Source organism: Pecten maximus, chromosome 6, assembly GCF_902652985.1.
Source record: "Pecten maximus chromosome 6, xPecMax1.1, whole genome shotgun sequence".
Lineage (NCBI taxonomy): Eukaryota > Metazoa > Mollusca > Bivalvia > Pectinida > Pectinidae > Pecten > Pecten maximus.
Genome location: NC_047020.1, coordinates 43,311,236 through 43,331,648, shown reverse-complemented (window position 1 = coordinate 43,331,648; position 20,413 = coordinate 43,311,236). Strand labels below are relative to the sequence as shown.

The following is a 20,413-nucleotide window of genomic DNA, read 5'->3' as shown; positions in this document are numbered from 1 at the left end:
CAATTCATTGATTTCTGACAGAATTGGTAATTAGTCTATGTACACACCTAGAGTCAGTGCTGTTTACCATAAGCCTATCACTTCCATCCAACATATTGGCGTATAGATTTTCACCATGATGATGGCTGCTCTTTCTGTGAATCCTGATAAGCTAGTGTACAGTTTACTGAACAAACCCCTCAATAGGATAAAGTGTTAGATCAATTTTTTGTTGGTGATCTGCAAAGTATTTAGTTTGGCAATAAGGTTAAATTCAGGAAAGAAACAACTACCATGATATGCAGGGCATTTTCTCACTGGTTTGGGAAAGGGCCTTTTGGTCTCATTTTGGGAAGAAAATTGGTGAATTGGGAAAGTTTTTTTAGGAGTAAACTGCAAATTTTGGGAATTCGTCTAAAATATGAAATAATTTCTCTTGGGAAATGGGTCCCAAAAAAGCCCCCAGAAAAAGCCCTGATATGTGCCTTGTTTAATTATGAGATATACATATGAATTTGCTTTTATCTCTCATTGTGAATTCATGCATGTAAAGTGTTATATAGATACTTACTGAGTGGACTATTTATAGCAGGCGATGTAAACATATTGAGAACATGATAAATTGTGTTCATTCAGATATCTGTATAAAATCAATAAGGGCCCTATATATCTAGTGACTGTGACTGACTTATTATACAGTTTAACAACACAGATGTTCTGAAGGGCACTGACACATATTGATTCATATCAAGATAAATCTAAATTTTGATAATCAAGATGTTGGTACCTAGGCAGACACCTAGGTAAATTAATTGTTGAATATGATGTTGAAAAGTATACAAGTTGTTTTTCATATGTAAATGCAACTTTTCCATAGAATGCTTTAACTGATGGCAACTGTTCTTGGAATGCTGGCAACCTCTTGCAAGGATACTATTTTGTATTGCCAATGGCAACCTTTCCCTTTAATGCTGTCACCAATGACAACCTTTCCCTGGGATGCTGTCTCCAATGACAACCTTTCCCTGGGATGCTGTCTCCAATGACAACCTTTCCCTGGGATGCTGTCTCCAATGACAACCTTTCCTTGGGGTGCTGTCTCTAATGACAACCTTTCTCTGGGATGCTGTCTCCAATGACAACCTTCCCCAAGGATACTGTCTCCAATGACAGCCTTCCCCAAGGATACTGTCTCCAATGACAACCTTCCCCAAGGATACTCTCTCCAATGACAACCTTCTCCAAGGATACTAGTTGTCACCAATGACAACCTTCCCCAAGGATACTCTCTCCAATGACAACCTTCTCCAAGGATACTGTCTCCAATGATAACTGTCCCCAAGGATACTGTCTCCAATGACAACTGTCCCCAAGGATACTGTCTCCAATGGCAATCTTTCATTTGTATGTTGTCTCTGATGGCAACCTTCCCCAAGGATTATCTCTAATGGCAATTAACCTTCCCCAAAGATGATGTCTCTGAAGGCAACCTTCCCAACGACACTGTCACCAATGGCAACCTTCCCCTGAGATGCTCTCTCTCACAGTATAAACTTGAACCTTTTGAAATCTGACGGGGTGATTTACACTTTACAAATATTCTCTAATTGGTTTGTTTACACTATTTTATCTGAAACCTTTCTGACCGGCAGTGGCCAGTCTTTGCTGTCCTGGATTTTTTTATGCTGTGCCAGCATAATGAACAGTTTTTGTGGTGATTGCCTGGAGCTTTTCAGATAAATGGTGAACTATTACACGTAGAGGAGTTTAATCCTCGGGGAACATCAGGCTGTACAGAACCCAGATAGTTAATGGACATCCATAGTATACAGCGATGAATATTTAATGGAAACAATTTACCATGTGACGTAGGTACATGAGATGATGGCTTGTTGTTCACGGCACTATAAACAGTTACAGACAACACACAAGTGAAGTCGATACTGTGTGTTATCAATTTGGAAGTTGCAACTTCATTTGTTCTGTGAACATGAAATAAACTGGTGACATATCCTTGTTGTAGAAGATGAGCTGTATGATGCAGTTTTATATTCATTACTTGGCATTTCTTTATCCATTACTAAATTCGGTCGTGGTTGGGTGATACAGTGCTAACACACTTGCCTTTCACCTAGGCGGCTGGGTTCAATTCCTCAATCGGATGTGAAAACGTACGGGGTAACCTAACAGACCATGTGGGTTTTCTCTGGGTACTCCGGTTTCTTCTGCCAGTAAGACCCCTCGCAGTGGCTGAGTGGTTAGGGTGTCCCGACACTTTATCACTAGCTCTCCACCTCTGGATTGTGAGTTTGAAACCTAAATGGTACTGACTGTAGGTCGGTGGTTTTTCTCAAGGTACTCCGTCTTTCCTCCACTTCCAAGACCTGGCACCTCCTTATGTGACCCTCACAGGCTAGTAATAGGACATTAAACAATATAAACCAAATACACGCTGCTATCTGGGCCAAGCATGATTAATATATGTAGCTTGTTTCGTTATCGCTGTAAAATGAATAAAGTTTACATTTTACATTATATAATATGCTGTTACCATGAAACAGTTAAAATTTCTATCTGGCTGCAGCCTCAGCAATATCTCTTGACTTTGAACTTCAGATTTTCCATAGAAAAGCATTACAGGTTTTTCATCTTCGATCCAATAATGAATTCTTATGAAGAATTTGAAGTTAAGTATTTTCCCCAAGTTGAGAGATTTTGATGAAACTGGAACCAATTTATAGTTCATCATGCTGATTCATAGTTTTATGTTAACAGCCAATCCCGCCCCAACATTTCAGTAAATGTCCAGTTGTAGATGCCAGTAATCAATGATTGTGTTTGTGAGGATATTGCAGTCCCCAGACTCTCTACCTCTGTATGACTTCACTGGACGGCTCCACCGATCCATCTATTGATAAAAACTACAGTGTATGCATGTCTTTATGTAGTCATGTTTGAAGTCGTATAGCAATTCAATTTATAAAATGTTGCTGGATGATAAATGTTCTCAGCGGGCCACAAAAGAAGAAGAGAGAAACAGAAATAAAACACACAAAAGATGTAAGAGAAAATGATTATGTAATATGATGAATAAGATTGTGGTTCAGAGTTTAATTGTTTATATTGGCCTAGTCTATGAATTTTATGCTGATCGTGAGTCACTGTAGTTAGATTATTTGAATAAATATAGTCATCATGATGTATTTGGCAGTCTGCACATGTACTAGTTAATGTAGAGCTTGGAGACACTTCTGTAGACTAAATGCTCCCTTAATTCATCGGTCCACAACTGTAGATAACATGCAGGTGTCTTACTTTGAATCCATGCACTGTATTGGATGATATATTAATCAGGCCTGAACAGACTATCAAACCTCTCTATTGAGACCATATATAGGAACAGACTATCGAACCTCTCTATTGAGAACATATATAGGAACAGACACAATCAAACCTCTCTATTGAGACCACATATTGACCGAGGTGAAAGTAGCTATTCATGCTAGTGAGATGACCAGCTATCTGTAAAAGGTGAAAAGAGAGCAAACTATGCAAATTAAAGTTAATTTTTTCATTGAACACACAAGATTATTGGAAATATGTTTTTTTATTTTGAAAATTTATCTTATATATTTGTGACCTTTCGATCTTGTTCCTACAGACATCCTAGTCTTTTAATATGTGTTAGTGACCTTTTGACCTTGTTCCTACAGATGTCCCAGTCTTGTAATATGTGTTAGTGACCTTTCGACCTTGTTCCTACAGACGTCCCAGTCTTGTAATATGTGTTAGTGACCTTTTGACCTTGTTCCTACTGATGTCCCAGTCTTTTAATATGTGTTAGTGACCTTTTGACCTTGTTCCTACAGATGTCCCAGTCTTGTAATATGTCTTAGTGACCTTTTGACCTTGTTCTTACAGGCGTACCAGTCTGGATTGGAGGGAAGCCCTCGGAGGAAGAAGTCCTTCCTGCCAGCTCCAAAGACTTTCGGAAGTGTTCCAGCTCCCTCCACCAAGGTGGCGGGGCAGCCAGACCACCAAGAAATTTCACACCATAAACCTGTGGAGACCCACCAGGAGTTGTATGTGGGGCAGCGGGTGTACATCGGCGGTATCAAGCAGGGCACCGTCCTCTACTACGGACGCACACACCTAGCTGATGGCATCTTCTGTGGGGTTGAATTAGACGAATCAGACGGAAAACATGACGGACAGGTGCAGGGTGTGAGGTACTTTCGGTGTCGACCAGGGCATGGTATATTTGCGCCTGTTGAAAAGGTCACTAAGGTTGAAGATCATCGTCCTGACGACATAAATGAGAGTCAGTACCAACAAGCCTTGGCCAGTCAGCAACGACTCTCTCGCAGACTCCTCCCCCAGCCAAAGACCTATACTCGTACTGGCTCACGGGAGAGGATCGCAATACCGTCTTGCATCGAGGAGCAGAACGAGGACATAACTGACACTGTAGATGAGACAGAGCTCCGGTACCTAGAAGAACAGCTCCGGGCCAGTGGTTCACCCAAGTTAGGCGGTGGTAACCAGGGGTTGGACGCCAAGAAGTGTCTCAGTGATACCTATACCAAGGAGGATTTCACCAACGTCAAGTCCTCGCCCAAACGATCACGTCTGCCTGCCAAACTGCCAACATCCCATTCGGACCTGTACAAGTACACTGATGTGGCAGCAGACATCGAGTTGATACGTAAAGAAGACAAAACGAGCCTCAGGAGGTTGGAAAAAAAGGATTTCAGTAAGACTTATACTCTAAGTGATAATCTCCCTGACGTGGTAGACCACCATCGCCCACTTACAGAGAGCTCCTCCAGTACAGATGAATCGCTCAGTACAGATGCCAAAGAGTGCCTCTGTAGTGACCGCAGACAGTACTTCAATTTGACCTTTGACACAGGAAGCAATCACAGTTCCCCGCAACACCTCGCTAAGGACACGGATGGATTAGAGGCAGAGTTGACGCAAGATGTGACGCAGGCCGCGAATACTTTGGATACCAGTAATTCTAGTCTTGGTTTGATTGATATTAACAGTTCAGAATTCAGTACTGACCTGTTTAAAACTGGTATTGATGGAAATTTAACTGATAGTGAAAAACTCAAACATACATTTTCTGTAACGAAAAGAACAGATAGAGTTGCCTCCCTTAACGATACATTTTCTCTTGACAATGCTGTGACCTCAACACCGGAAAAGAAATCACTGACTCGGCAAGATCTGTTTGATAAACAGGCTGAGCAAGAAATCCTCACACAGGGATCAAGAAAATCTACGTCAAAGAGAAGCTTGGCTTCAACATTCACTCTTGAACCTGAAATTCTCTCGTCTGTAAATACTGACGACACGCTTGACTGGCGTCAGGAAGCTTCTGACGGGGAAAACGATGAGAAGGAATCAAACTGCAGTGAAAACCAAGTGGAACTACAGGAAAATGTCAGACAAGTCAACATTGAAATTCAAAATGTGAAAAATTCAACATTTTCAATTGACCAGGATGCGAAGGAAGTATTGATTCAAAATATAACTGGCCAGGAGTTGATTAAGAGTAGCGGGCCATTGGAGGCAGAACAATTACTTTTCCAGAGACCGAAACGGCCCATGACAGATTCTGGAATTGGGTTGACCGATTCGTGTGAAATGAGAAAGTCGCAAAACATGGCCGACTCTAGTGAATTCCGTCGATCTCAGAATTTGGAAAGTGTGTTGGAAGATGCCAGTAGTAATATTTCTAGCCTTGTAAATGCAGGTGATGTAGGATCTTTGTGTCGTGGACGGGATTTACCAGATGGACATGCGGCTCATAGTGATTCTCTGCTTAGGGCCGATCTGGAGGCTGGGCATCTCAAACAGGGGAGGCCACTCTCTCTCATCTCTACAACCAGTGCAGACACAGGTAAGTTTATCATATTTTATTACAGAGTATTATACAAGGCTCAAAGTAGTGCCTATTTTAGTGGCCATGGTGCCTTAAATTCACCATTGGCGACCAGTTATTGACCTATTAGGGCGTCTGCATGGCCACTAAAAAATTGTGTAAATTTGAGATTTTTGTTAATCTATCAAAAAGTTGCTGTAAATGTTAAAATTGCGTTTTACAATAAAAAAAAAATTAAAGGGAGATGTTATACTGTACGTAATAAGGAATAAATGATTTTTTTTTTTTTAGTTAAGACAACTTGGCCGGCGACTAACTTTTCCAATTGGCACCTAGATTTTATGACATGGTAGCCAAATAGGCTACCTGGTAAAAATATCCACTTTGAGCCCTGAGTGTACCAACATGATAACAAATCCATGATTCTAACTCAAATTAAAAAAAAAATTAGATACAAACTAAATAAATATAGATTCTCATGGAGACCTTTGAAAAAGTATCAAATTGCTCCCTTATCTCCTCTTTGAAATAATAACAAAAAATCGGGAAGAATAGCCAGTAATTGAGTCAAATTGAAATCGATAATTGAGATTGGAAGCTTAATTCGCTGTTTTGTTCTAAGTTGTTTGGCATCCACATTCACATCCATCATTATTGACCTCAGTGCAACCCAACAGTTTTCTATACATTATTGAGAGTGATTGAGAGAAGACGAGGCTATAGCTCGTATATCCACCTGAATCTTCCGGCTAACACTTTTTGTTTGTGATGATAACACCATACACAAATGAATTATTTAAATCTTTGATCTATCTGGACCTTATCCAAATCTTCAATCAAGACATACCAGCATCTTCTGATGAACACGACTTGGAGATGTTTAGATATCAGATTCAGGGAGGGAGGGTGGGTTGATAAGGAGTGGGTGTGATCGACTCAAATTGATGAGCTGCTGGTAATTTGATAATTACTGTTTTCATAGTGTATTCAGGATATAACTAATAGTGGAAATGAAATATTTATAACGGCAGACAGCTGTACATAGGAAGATAAGGTTTACTCTGGTGATCATTGAAGGATGTTCAGTATAATAATTAACAGTGGTTAGAGGGGCAGACCCAAGGAAACGAAATCATAAATTTTGTTGTTGACACACTTTTTCAATTAATAGGTCTAGCCATGTAGAGTGCCTAAAACATATCACTAATCATTTTGTCTTGATACTCCGTGTGTCTGACCTTATCAACACGCTACCTGCTGGGTTCAATGTGTGTAGTCCAAGTTTTATAACCGTTTTAGTAGGAAAACTGACATGGGTTATCAATAAAATCTTTCATCAACTTTTGTCTTTATTTTTTTATGAGAGAAGATGAAATCTAGGTAGTTCAGTAGAATCTATAAAAATGGTGATTGGTCTAAGGGTACATATTTCCCTTAAACTCTCGTAATTATCTGCCGTTTTATTCTTTGGAGCTTATAAATTACATGTGGTATATGTATGGACTCTGTACTTTTATATCCAGCAATATCAGATTCATGTCTCAAAAAGCAAATTTTCTATAAACCATATAGCACACTGATAATTTACTATTCTTGTAAACAATGTGTAAATCATAGATACAACTGACTTGTACTAAACAGATGAAAACAGACACTAAATTGTTAAACCCAAATGATGTATATGCATGCAAATACTTTTTCAGGTTACTTTGAAAAGAAAGGAAAAAGAAAAAATTAAAAAATGATTCAAAATGTATCAAGGGTTGAATTTAAAATATTTTTCTCTGGTTGGCAAATATGTGAAAAGAAATAATTTGTGAAGTCGAGAAATCACTGATTTTTATATTTCGAAAAAGTTGTTTTATCATATGTTATCTAGATTACTATCATTGATACTATTTTTTATTTTATTTTCAATTCAGTCATTGCGTGTTAATTATTACGAAGTCTTTTGGGCTATCATAAAATTTTAACATATCCCAAGTATTAAAGTTGACTAAGTATATTTTAGATATACACTGTAATTTTTACTAATAGAGCTGAATTTTTACTTGGGTTATATGCAGGGCCTTCTAGTTATACGAGTTGAGATATTAAATTGACTGCATTTGTGTGGGTGTTGGAAGATGGAGCTACAGTAGATTAATGTTGAGAATAGAGGAGCAATTGTATATATGATATAGACTTGTGTCCTCGTTACTGATATTACATGTTTAAATATACGTAAAAACATCAAACATCACGCTATAATAAGTGACACGTGGCTCCCTCACCTGGGCAATTCACCTGAAACTCAGGTACAGATACTTACACCTGCAATTAATGCCAAATGTTCCCTGCACTCTTTCAGAACCCTCCAAGCATGAAATTTCACATTAAGAGATGAAAAACACATTTCACCTGATATGTTTGCCGACATTTGAAAATTGATTACAAAAAACATGTATTTTACATTGTTGGGTTGACTTTTCGGAGATGTACAGTTTTCGTCACTTCACGGTGGTTATAAGATAACGCTCGGGTAACAATATCTCCAGTAGATAAAGTCTGTGTCAGGTCCGTGCTCATCATTCCAGATATTCGGGGACAGGTGGTAAGTTATTTATAGCGCCTCGTAAAATTCCAATAGTAACAGTTGTGTATTGTTATGTAACTGAAGTGAACATTTGCATGTGTTAAATTCATTCATAAATATATTAAGATAGAACTGGACACCGCGTGGTATATATGTACATATACTGTCAAGGATTTGTTAATATCTTCTGTATGAGGTAGCTAAGTAGCCACACGCCAGGTGAAACAGTCGGGCATTGTACAGGTAAGGTGAAATGTTTTAAGTGTGATGTTGTATCAAGCTTTACCGAAATCTAGTCAAGGATGAGATAATTTGGCCTAGAGGTATAGAATGTGGATGGGCAATGTTACCAATTGTTGTCAATGTTTGTTGTGGATTGAGGACATTACACCTGTCTGCGTACCTGTGCTAACGAGATTAACCACCTGACCATCCCGCTGGGAGGAGAAGTTTGTCAACTATGTATTGTATTCTCAAATGGATGGGGACTGTGTCGAATAGGCGTTGACTTTTCCAGACAACATATAGGGGTACCTGTTACAATTGTAAAATTCTGGTGGTGACAGATTTAACTTTTAAAAAATTATAGGAATATTCAGCAGTTTAAACTTTGAATTTCTGTTATGACTATAAGCATACTGAAATAATCCAGAAAGTATTGTTCATCATAAGACTGTCTGAATATTAAGGAATTTCTGCGATTTTTAGGTACATAAGGCTAAATCTTGTTTCATATTTTGCAGGTTATGTACCCGACACCGACACAGATATAGAGATGGAAGTTGGAGCCGCAGGGTCACCCGTACACTGGGAGGAACAAAGTCACCCGAGTACGTCCCAGCTGGACAAGGCATACGTCAACACCTTCAAACATTACCAAGCAGGTAGGTGACAGTCTAAGGATTATCTCTAAAGCCTAACAGGAGGTATCTGTTGGTTGGTGGATTATCTTGTTAAGGCAGTATGCATGCTGTAGCCTCGTGAACAGAAATTTTAGTTTGAAAATTATCTACCTTTTTCTAAGACTTAATTAAAGTTACTATTATTAAAAAATAATTGATATTTATTCTTTTGACTGAATTAAAGTAGCTATTATTTTAAAATAATTGTTATTTATTCTACAAAATTTTATGAAACTCATTCTTTTAACTCAATTTGAGATATTAATCACTTGATAATGTTGAATGAGTTGGGATGTAACTAGAGAAAAACCCATGTGGTCAGATAGGTGACCCTATATTCATCTTGTGTCTGATCATGGAATCAAATCTTGGTCATTCTGGTGAAAGTTGAGTGCGAATCCTCCGACCAACATGCTAGCTGGAGTATTCGGTCTAAAAAGCTATATTTGAGAATGGCTTGATGGACTCTCCATATTGTGTATTACTTATGAGACATTAGGTGTACACATCAGTACTGGTCATCAAACGGCTATGGTGATGTAACATACCTCATTGAAGACCAATGAGACCCAAGTTTATGTACATAATGCACCTTTATCTGGGGCGTTGAATGTGTTCTTTTAACTTTTTGTATTCAAACTGTCTTCATGAAGGTCATAAAATAATCTTTGAAGGTTAAAGTTAGAGAAGATCATGTTAAGCCCTCGCTATAAAGACAGGTATGTCTGCTCGAGTTGTACTATAGCTATTGTCTGTCTCTTGGCTTGTATGCAAGTATAATGTATACATGTATCTCGGCTGACAAGCCAGACTGAGTCGTGTCAGTACTTCGTTCCACTATATCCTGTGACTGTCATTAATCCAATGATTTTGTGCTTTTTCTGTGACATATATACTAGTATATATTCGAAAAAATTGTGATGGCAATTATCAAACTATTAAGAGTCTTTGTGTTGCTATATAGATCTGGTCTAGGATGAAGTATTTGGGTTTCTTTAATTTACAACTTTATGCATTTGCTACTCCCTTGTTTTCGTTTAATTTATTTTATTGACCTTTTGACCTTGACCTTTGCTTTTGAAGGTTCAGGACAATCAATTTATGTCCTTGCAACAATTGTACAAATGTTAGAGGAAGTCCTGTGTTTACTGGTTTGTGACATTTTCCTTGTCAGTCCGTCCCATGGGAAGAACAGTAGAGACATGACTCACATTGGCAGCTCTCTATTGATTGGTACGGAGGCTGACAGGAAGATCACACAGAGATGTAGATCATGTCACTTCCAGCCTCCGTACCTTTTACTGGACAGGTTTTAACAGGTTGTCTTACGTACTGGAGAAAAGACATCAATGTTATATATACTGATACTGTGAAACCTAAACACAAGGGGTCACTGAGTAGAGAAAAAGTAGTTGCTCTTTAAAAATGAAATATTGATTTCACTGAGTCAGAGAGAAGATGGAATCCGCCAATAGGATATCAGCATGTCTGTATAGCAGAATACCAAATACCCGCAGTGCTGCTTCCAAACCAGTCTGCTGGTGTTTATTGTGTTAGCGAACCAACCTAACTGGGGTTTAATTGTTCTGTATTGGAGTTTGTAAATAAAGTGTTCTTTTCTTGTATTGTTGGAAAATTCTTTAAAAAATTGATTGTGTTTTTGTTCAAAATGATCAGTCAAAACTAAAAGCAGGTTATGTCGATTCATTTCTTAACTGTACATTTTACCTTAGCTCTTTACTGACTGTTTTTAACACACTATACACAAACTCCGTTATTTGAAATGACCTTTGAATTCTAGCATTATATAGTCTCTAGATATTGCGTTATCTAAATAGAAACCACCGTAAAGTGACACTAGTTACTGTCCGCACTTCATTAATACAGGACGCTGTAAGGCTGTACGTGATTATATTCTCTAGAAAAAAACATCAACCAAACCGGAACGTTTTATATATATTTCACAATAAAATGCTTCAGTTGAGCTGTGCTGGCTAACACAAACTACTGATAATGTTGATATGGTAATATTTTTGTTATCACCCTTCAGCAAAGCATACTTTTTCCTTACTTAAGTATAGGATGTGTTTAGTTCTCGGAGGGGAGAATATAAATATTTATAATTAGGCATTGAAGATAAACGTAGCGAAGAGATAATGATGAGATAGTCGAGTAGATAAGGTAAGTTAAGATAGATCTGCAGGGGAAGACTGGCACCTTTGATGTTTCATCCTGCAGACTCCAGTAATGTTAAAACAGCAGCCGAATCATTTTAACATTATCATAGCTAATTTCTTATCCTTCAGATCCTTGGTAAATTAATCAGCGTCTTAAGCTATTATGTACATTACCACGGTAACGCATGGATAATTCCATCAAGGCTGGAGTAACTTGATGTTATTATGAAATTTAACTGCTGGATCTCGTATGATTTAATCAGGTGTTCTAAATGTGAATCTTTACGTAATTTTATTTAAATTACAAAGTTCTTTTGTGGCGGGTGTACTTGTGTGGACCTGCAGTGTCCTACTAAGATACCCATTAAGATTCTGTCTTTTGTTTGGTTACGCATTTAATTTATAACACATGTTCATTAAATGCTGTCGGGTAAACATTCTACAGAGCAATAAGTGAGTTCATGCAAGCATGGGAGATTACAAGGGAGATAACTCTATATATCTATATAAAAAGTCTGACATGTTTCTGTGTATATTATATATAATAGTGTCCTCATGGAAAATAATATTTTGAAAAAAGTAAAAACTGACACAGACATGAATTAATTTGTGTCTGGGTCAGTTTTTACTGTTTTCAATATACATGTGTATATAAATACAGCAAGTTCTGCTCTCTGGAGATAGAACGAATTCAAGAAAAAAGAATTATTGGAGGAATATTTTGAAAATAGTCAAATTACTGAAGTTGTTAAATAATGTAACAACTTCAATGTGATTACAAAAATATCATTTTATATTGATTAAGATACATTAAAAAACTTATAATTTAAGGTTTCTCTGTCCCAAATGTCTGGTACATCAATGACATACACTTGCTTTGTCCCAATCAAAGTGCCAGGGAGATACATGGTTGACACTATCAAAATCCCTAGTGCCTGGTATATGATAACACAATCTGTGTCCCAAGTAGTTCATAAATGTTGTCCCAAGCGTTTTATCACTATAATCTTCTGTACCGACTTTAGTTATCTGGATTGAGAATCTTGTGTCATCAATTCACATTACACTCCTAAGACTGCTTATTTCCTTTATAATCGGTTACAAGGTGTGAGTCAGGCCTTTTAAAACATTAAACTGTTGATTTGTGGGGTTGTTGTCAAAGTCACTCGACGCCTGTCAGATTTGTTTTACTCTGCGATAAAAAATATGGCCTCCCGATCAAGCGTGAAAGGACCTGGAAATCTCACCAATCAGATTTGTCCTTCAATAAGAGAGAGGGTGGCCTTATCATATTTTTTCATTCTGTCAAAAAATGGTGTTTTTTCTCTCCTTAACATTCTAATGTAGCTGTTATATCCTGCACCGTTTCCATCTGTTAGGCCTCTTGTTAGTGTCAGACTTGTCGTTCTTGAAGTCAAAGGGTATGTCATCATTTGGTATGAACCTGTGATTGCAGCTGTCGTCTTGTATCAGGAATTGACGGAACTATTTGTAGGTTTTTGTACAAATATTTCTAAAATACAGGAAACTTCAGGGTAATTCCACAAATTTGCCTCAAAATTTTGAGTGATGCAAAAAGATTTTAAATTTTACTTATTTGAGTGATAGTGAACTTTTCAATGTTGTTGATGATTGTTGGCCTGTGTTGAATTTTGATATTTTGTTTTCCAGGGGTGACACGAGGGACTGTGCGGTCTCGGGGAATGGACAGCGACTCGGACTTGTACAGTGATACTGGGACTATCATACCCGAGGATGACACTCTTCAGAGCAGCGGCATACTTGACTTGTATGTATCTTTTAGGAAGGTCAGAGTTAGAGTGTGAGGGTCATAGGCCAAGTATATAGTAACAAGGTCAAAGGTCAGGGTTATAGGGTTTAGAGTGTGCATGGGGGTCATAGGTCAAGTATATAGTAACAAGATCAAAGGTTGAGGGTTACGTAGAGAGAGGATCATAGGCCAAGTATAAAGTAACAAGGTCAAAGGTCAGGGTTAAAGTGTGAGGGCCATAGGCCAAGTACATAGTAACAAGGTCAAAGGTCAGGGCTAGGTGTGAAGGTCATAGGTCAGGATTAGACTGTAAAGGTTATAGCTTATAGAATCAAGGGTTTAGAATTTAGAGCATACCTGAAGACAAAATTTGTTGAAAGATTAATTTGTACAAGTTTAAGATATTAACTATATTTTAATACTAACAGTTAGATATAGAAGAGCCAAAACTTCATTAAATTGAAAATGGAACATGTACAGTACCCGGCTGCTTGACCTAAAGTACCACCAGTTCTCAGGACTTGATTTGCGAGTTAGGGTCGGGTCAGACTTGTGTGGTGATAGATATTACAGAAGTAATTTTTATTCAGAAATAGTAAATGTGACAGGGGTTAATTAAAAGTCAGAAAACAGTTAATTAATAGTTAATTAGGTGTGAAGGGTAGAGTTACGTTAAGGGGTTAGTTCTGGGTTAGGGGTTAATTAGGTGTGAGGGATAGGATTATCATAAGGGGTTAATTCTGGGTTAGGGGTTAATTAGGTGTGAGGGATAGGATTATCATAAGGGGTTAGTTCTGGGTTAGGGGTTTTAGTTAGGTGTGAGGGATAGGATTATCATAAGGGGTTAATTCTGGGTTAAAGGTTGATAAGGTGTGAGGGATAGGATTATCATAAGGGGTTAGTTCTGGGTTAGGGGTTGATAAGGTGTGAGGGATAGGATTATCATAAGGGGTTAGTTCTGGGTTAGGGGTTGATAAGGTGTGAGGGATAGGATTATCATAAGGGGTTAATTCTGGATTAGGGGTTAACTAGGCGTGAGGGATATAGGATTATTATAAGGGGTTACTGGGTTAGGGGTTAATTAGGTGTGAGGGGTATGTTTATAGGATTAATAAGGATCAATTAGGACTTAAGCCTATAGATAAGTGTTATAGATAAATATAAAGATTTGTGGTAGAGGTCGAGACACTGAAGAAAAGGAAACTGCTGAATATGTATATATGTTTTTCCAGTCATAAAATTCTGCCAAGATTGTGTATATTGATCTATAGTGTCATCAGCCTCAGTTCTGTACTGAATCAATACTCTAGAATTGTTTCACTGTTGTATGTAGGGAAATCATTCTCTTGGTTTTATTCTGTAGACATTCCAGACAGTAAATATTTATATGATGTGGGAAATAACCGATAAATATTTCATACCTGTCACATTTAATATGTTAAAGAGATGTTAATGTGACCGCTGGATTAATTAGAGATACTTAACGATGATTTGTCTTAACATCTTTAATGATGGTATTAATTAACCTATAAATCCAGTCATTAGTATAATTCTATATCACTCTTGTGTTTTTTTTAGTGGTTATTATTATTAGTGATCAGGTTTATTGTGATTTTAAACATATTTGTTTTCTTAGTAAACAAAACCACTCCAGTATGTATACGGTATATATAAGTAGTCCAATGTATTGTGATGTATTCATAGCTGAATATAAATTCTGTGTATTGGACTTTAAAATAAATTGATTTTCTTATAGTACATTTAAATAAAATTGTAGTGGGAACTAGTGGGAATAATCCTTTGATGTAAATTGCAATGGAAAATGAGTCCAGCACTTTGTGACTTTAATATCCTTGTCAGAACCTACAGGCAACACTTGCTGGAAGTCATAATTCATATGTTCTGAAATTTTCACATAAAAAATGTCTGTTAAAATAATTTAGCATCATGAGGAAGGAATCCCATGTGTTGGTGAATGAAATTGGTGTGTATAAAAGTGTGTGTCTTACATAGTCGCCATCTTCTATGCAAATTGGATTTTCAAGTACCAACCAAGGAATTTAAGAATTGAACAATTTAAAAGTACTAGCGGAGATTTGAGAAGATTAAAAGTTGAGTTGAGAGTTAATGTGTGGATTAGAGAAGGTCACAATGGTATACGTGACACTGGGATAAATCTATACCGATCGGCACTGAACGGGTGATCACGATGCACCTTAGTGTCAACGATTCAAGTGTACTTGTTGTGTTTTTACCTGTGTTTTTACCTGTTTTTTTTTTACCTGTGGCAGTTACTGGACATAAGTGCGATTGACACAATTCGGAGTTACTTGACTTTCTAGAACTACAATACCACGGGGCGTTTAGACAGGAAATATGGGTTTGCTGTAGTTTAAATGTTGTAGTATTTGTACAGCTTCCATTGTGCCGTTATAATACAATGACATAAAGGTCACTGGCGACCACTGAATCAGGGTGGTTAAGGTGTTTGGAAAGTGAAAAAAAACATTGACTGATACGATTCATTCATGGTGGATTTTAGCAGTGTTTACTTAGTGTAGGGGCGGTAAAAGAACTGCATTTCCATGACCTCGTGTTTTATAAACGTCTGTTAAATGAACACCTTTGGGACGGCACTCTCAGTACTTTATTACAAAAATTGACAATGTAAGTATTGTAGTTTAGAATATTTACGTACCTGCCAGGATTTAACAACATTCTATAACAATGATTGTGCAATCATTGTACATCCAGATATAGCATTATAGTGGAGGGTAAAATATGATAATTTATTTATAATCATTTTTTGGCTTGTTTGTTATGTAATCGTAGATCTTATTAGAACTGCAGTCAGTAATTGTGTTTTATCGGTGGTTATTAACAACAGAGAAAATTTCGATAAGGGCGTTTAGCAGTGTAAGACTTGTGATAAAATTCAGGAGAGAATTCTTTATCACAATTGTATGTTCATAGTCAAAGTTGACAGAGATTTGTTAGAGTCAAGAGTACAAGAGCAGCTTTCTCATAGACTTGCCAGTTGTGACAAGGAATTGAGGAGAGTGATCTCTATGTTGTAGGGAAAACATGAGTAGCCTGTTGATGGACGTGGATGGAATGGATTCCAAGGATGTGGTGCCAGTGGTCAATGAGGAGGTGGACAAACCCCAGGAAACGGTCAGTATAATGTCTGGTCACTCTGACAGCCAGCTCTAGGTGCTAATCCCGGACTAGTTTACTTTGACAGTTTCTCACTCAAGCTCTAGACTTCCCTGTCCAATAAATTGACTCCAGTAATTGTTCGTTGTGGAGCTGTCGAAGCAGGCTATTATTCTGTTAGGACAAATTTTGTAGCCCTCTATAATACAATAAAACACCGACTGTAACATTGCAGACCTATTTTGCTTTTGTAAATTCAATTATGTCACCAATATTCAGATTTGTTCAAGCTCGGACCCTGTTGATGATTCATTTCTGATTTTAAAACCTAAAGATAAGTCATCACAATTTTTTTACCACAGCAATAAGTATGAAATTAAATGGTGTTCCCTGCCAGCTATTTCTTTAACTGCTAACAGTCCATGTAATCCAGTTTTACTTTGATATAATGCCAGTATTAAATTTAACTGTTTTTATACATAAAATGTCTAATAAAAGGTTTATTTGAACTGTTAATATTGACAAAACATGGCTCAATAGATTTACTCAAACCGTTTAAACCTACAAAATATTTGTGATGAATTTATTTATAAACAGTTTGAATTAACAGTGTGAACATATGAAATATACTCAAGCTTCTGAAATTGATAAAATGTATTGATGGATAAATGATCAAACAGTTTGAGTTGATAAAATGGACGTAATAGGTGTAGTCAAACTGTTTAATTGACTTGATAGTCGGTACGTTTCTGTAATCAGACATTCCACTCCATTTAATTTGTGACCCTGTGTTTGTTGACAGTTTCCGCTTGACATCATATCAGGACGATTTCACTGTCAGGTTTCAGTAGGTGTGATAAATTGCTGAATTAGAGCTGAAAATGATATAGCTGATAACATTTCCATTGTAGTAATTGATATTTTTATCAGGGACATCTCAACACTTAATATTGCCCTAAATTCTACAATAATATCACGGAAATTTTCTCACAGGGGCAACCTTATATTTGTCCTAGTAATGGCTGGTTCCAAAATATATACTGGGCCTTCTAAGATAATGCGGAGTCTCCGTGACAGCATCTATTGCAAATATGTCACTTTCTAGATAATTGAAGTCGGAGGGACAGAATCTGACACCAAAAATGTACGACTTTCCGAGGTGATATTGGTCCAAGTGACGCCATTAGTTACAAATATGTATCACTTTCTAGATAATTTGGGGCCCAGCGACAGCATCCGTCACGAAATATGTACGACTTTTCTAGATAGTACGTCAAAACACCCAAACAGTAAATGTGATGTTGTCTCCGGCCATACCTGGGCCGTCTACCTGTCTGACAGGGGTTCTGTCACTTCGACACTCTATATCAATCTGACTACTGTATGTATATATCAATCTGACTTCTGTATACCTAGAGGCACTAGGCAGTAGGGTCGGTCTCTAATCCTAGTTTATAGACAGATTTACACAACTCCTTGTAAAGAACGCTGTTTCTGACAAATGTTTGCGTTGAAGTGGCCATAGTTCTCTTAGTTTTATCAAACAAGCATTACAGGTATGTCTTTTTGATTTTTGGGTTGTTTTTTTGGGGGAGGGGGGGGGGGGGGGATTTTTTTTTTTTATAATTGTTTCTCATTTGGTACAAGACTGTAAAATATGTACATCTAGCATAAAACCATCAACATCAATGAACTTTGTGTTTTAAAATTTGCATTTATTAGAAGAGCATTTTGAAATCTTAAGTTGTTTGTTTTAAATTCAAATTGACTGTTATTTCCCAGAGTTTTAATACAAAATCTCCCCATTTCATTCAGTTTTATTTCTTACATATCTATTTTAATCTATTTTATGTTCATTGGTCAATAGAAGAGGTGTAAGTTATATATGAGTTGGACAGCAGGAACTTCAGTATTTATTCGTCTTAAGTTACATCTATAGGTACATCTAGTGATAAATTTCATGTAGAGATGGAGGCAGGACTTGTTATAGATGTCCTGAGGGTTAACAACTTATATAAATCTTGGCCAGATTTGTAATGCCCTGATTTTCTCCCTGTCTATCACCATTAAGGCATCCTGTTGCTGTGGCTAATGATATCAGTGCTCGTGAGGTAGAATCTAGCACTGTAGTATTGTGCCAATATCTGCTGGAATATTAGCATGAAAATGTAGGAAAAATTCCTCCTTCACTTAAGAACAGACATGTTGATTTTTCATTCTTTTAGAAGGTCAAACAGTTTCTGAGGAAACGGGAATTTCGGTCAAACAGTTTCTGGGGAAACGGGAATTTCAGAAAAAGAGAATGAAAAAAAAAAGAAATAGACTGGAAAAAAAAAAAAAAAAAAATCACATGTTGATTTTTCATTCTATTAAGAGAATACAAGATAAGGACAAAATGTATGCAGAGAAGAAATGTTTAGTTTGTTATGATACATGTTAATATGAAATGATATCTTTAGAATGCTACAATAGTTATTTTCTGTTAATAGGTTGCTGGGAGTGTGGATCTGGCCACGCATAGTTCACAGATGGAGGATGACCGAATAGAGGCTGACCAAGGTCAGGATGTCAAGGTCACAGAAGGTCAAACAGTTTCGGAGGAAACAGAAATTTCGGAAAAAGAGGAGGCAGATGTAACAGTCACTAATGAGGACGCCAACAAAGAGGATACAATGTTAAAAGTCACCGTGGAGGTTGTGGATGATGCTAGTTCTGTTGTCGTGGAAACAGAGGTCAAAGGTGAAGTGTCTGTGACCTCGCAAAGTGAGGAGAAAAATGAAGAGAATCAAAATGTGTCGAAGGATAAAAGTGATACAGGTACGACAAAGAATAAGTTTAAGTTCAAAAAGAAGAAGGAGGTGGAGAAAATAGAGTACAAAAAGCCTAATGTTAACGTGAAATCTCGTCTCGGTGATTATATTAAGGCTCCCCTCCCTGTGAAAGTTAAGGAGGAAGTGAAGGAGCCGCCAAAAGCTAAACAAAATACGGAGAGTAAGAAACGGAATTCTAAGGAGGATGCGGAGAAATCCAAACAAAATGGCGGTGAAGGTGTGAGTGAGGAGAGGAACAGACGCAAGAAGGTGGAGAAGGAACCTCCCAAGATTATCAAACGTACGCCTCCGAAAAGTAAGTGGGGCAATATCATGTCACAGATAGAGGAGGATAAGGGTAAAGTCAAGCCCAAGGCCGAGGTTAAGAGTAAATTAGAGACCTACCTCGCGACGCCTGCCCCGACTCCTCCTCCTAAAAAGGAGGAGGTTGCTAAAGAATCCAAGGTCAAGATAAAACTACCAGCAGTGCCTAAACCTGACTACAGCAAAGTCAAAAGTAAGCTTGGTCTCGCCGCACCGTCTCCCGCCATAAAACGGGACCGTTCTCCGTCAGGAGGTGGCCGGGACCAATCCCCACGCCCAGGTCGCGGAGCCAAGGGAGAAAACAGCAGACGACCCTCCTCTGTCAGTTCGGCTGGCAGTATAGTGCCTAAACTGGATCTCAATGACTCGCTTGGCAGCAGTGTGTTGGATTCCGCACTAAGTTCGGCTCGGAGTAGCCAATCAGAGACGAGTCGGCAGGATAAGACAGATGATGAGTTGAACACGCCTCGACCAGGAAGCAAACCAGAAAGTAAGTTAGTTTATAATAGGAGACAAATGGAATGCTGAAAAAAGGGGATGGTGTTAGGGTGCATGGGGTTGGGATGGGGGTAGGGGGATGACTGCATGCTAAAAGAGGAACTATTGTGCAGATTCGTAAATTTTATATACAAAAGGGAGTTAAAGCGACCTCATTAAAGCAAAAACACAATGATTAACTGGGGTTAAATAAATATGAAGGCGGAAATTATCATCTAACCCAAGGACAAACGGTTGGTTTAGTTCTTTAGTCGATAGTTTTAGTTCAGTTGAACCCACAAACTGGAGGTTCTGGTATGGGATGGTTGAGAGGGACTTGAGGCACAAACCT

At 37.8% G+C, this 20,413-nt stretch overlaps 1 protein-coding gene across 1 annotated transcript in view; it reads left to right on the top strand.

Moving 5' to 3' along the window:
- The window catches only part of LOC117330198, a 111,808-nt gene that overhangs the window by 31,808 nt on the left and 59,587 nt on the right, over nucleotides 1–20,413 (top strand). Inside the window, exons 2-6 of the mRNA XM_033888421.1 lie at nucleotides 3,901–5,887; nucleotides 9,188–9,328; nucleotides 13,195–13,312; nucleotides 16,372–16,468; nucleotides 18,940–20,074. Of these exons, the coding sequence (XP_033744312.1) occupies nucleotides 3,901–5,887; nucleotides 9,188–9,328; nucleotides 13,195–13,312; nucleotides 16,372–16,468; nucleotides 18,940–20,074 (3,478 nt within the window). The remainder of the gene's footprint in view (nucleotides 1–3,900; nucleotides 5,888–9,187; nucleotides 9,329–13,194; nucleotides 13,313–16,371; nucleotides 16,469–18,939; nucleotides 20,075–20,413) is intronic.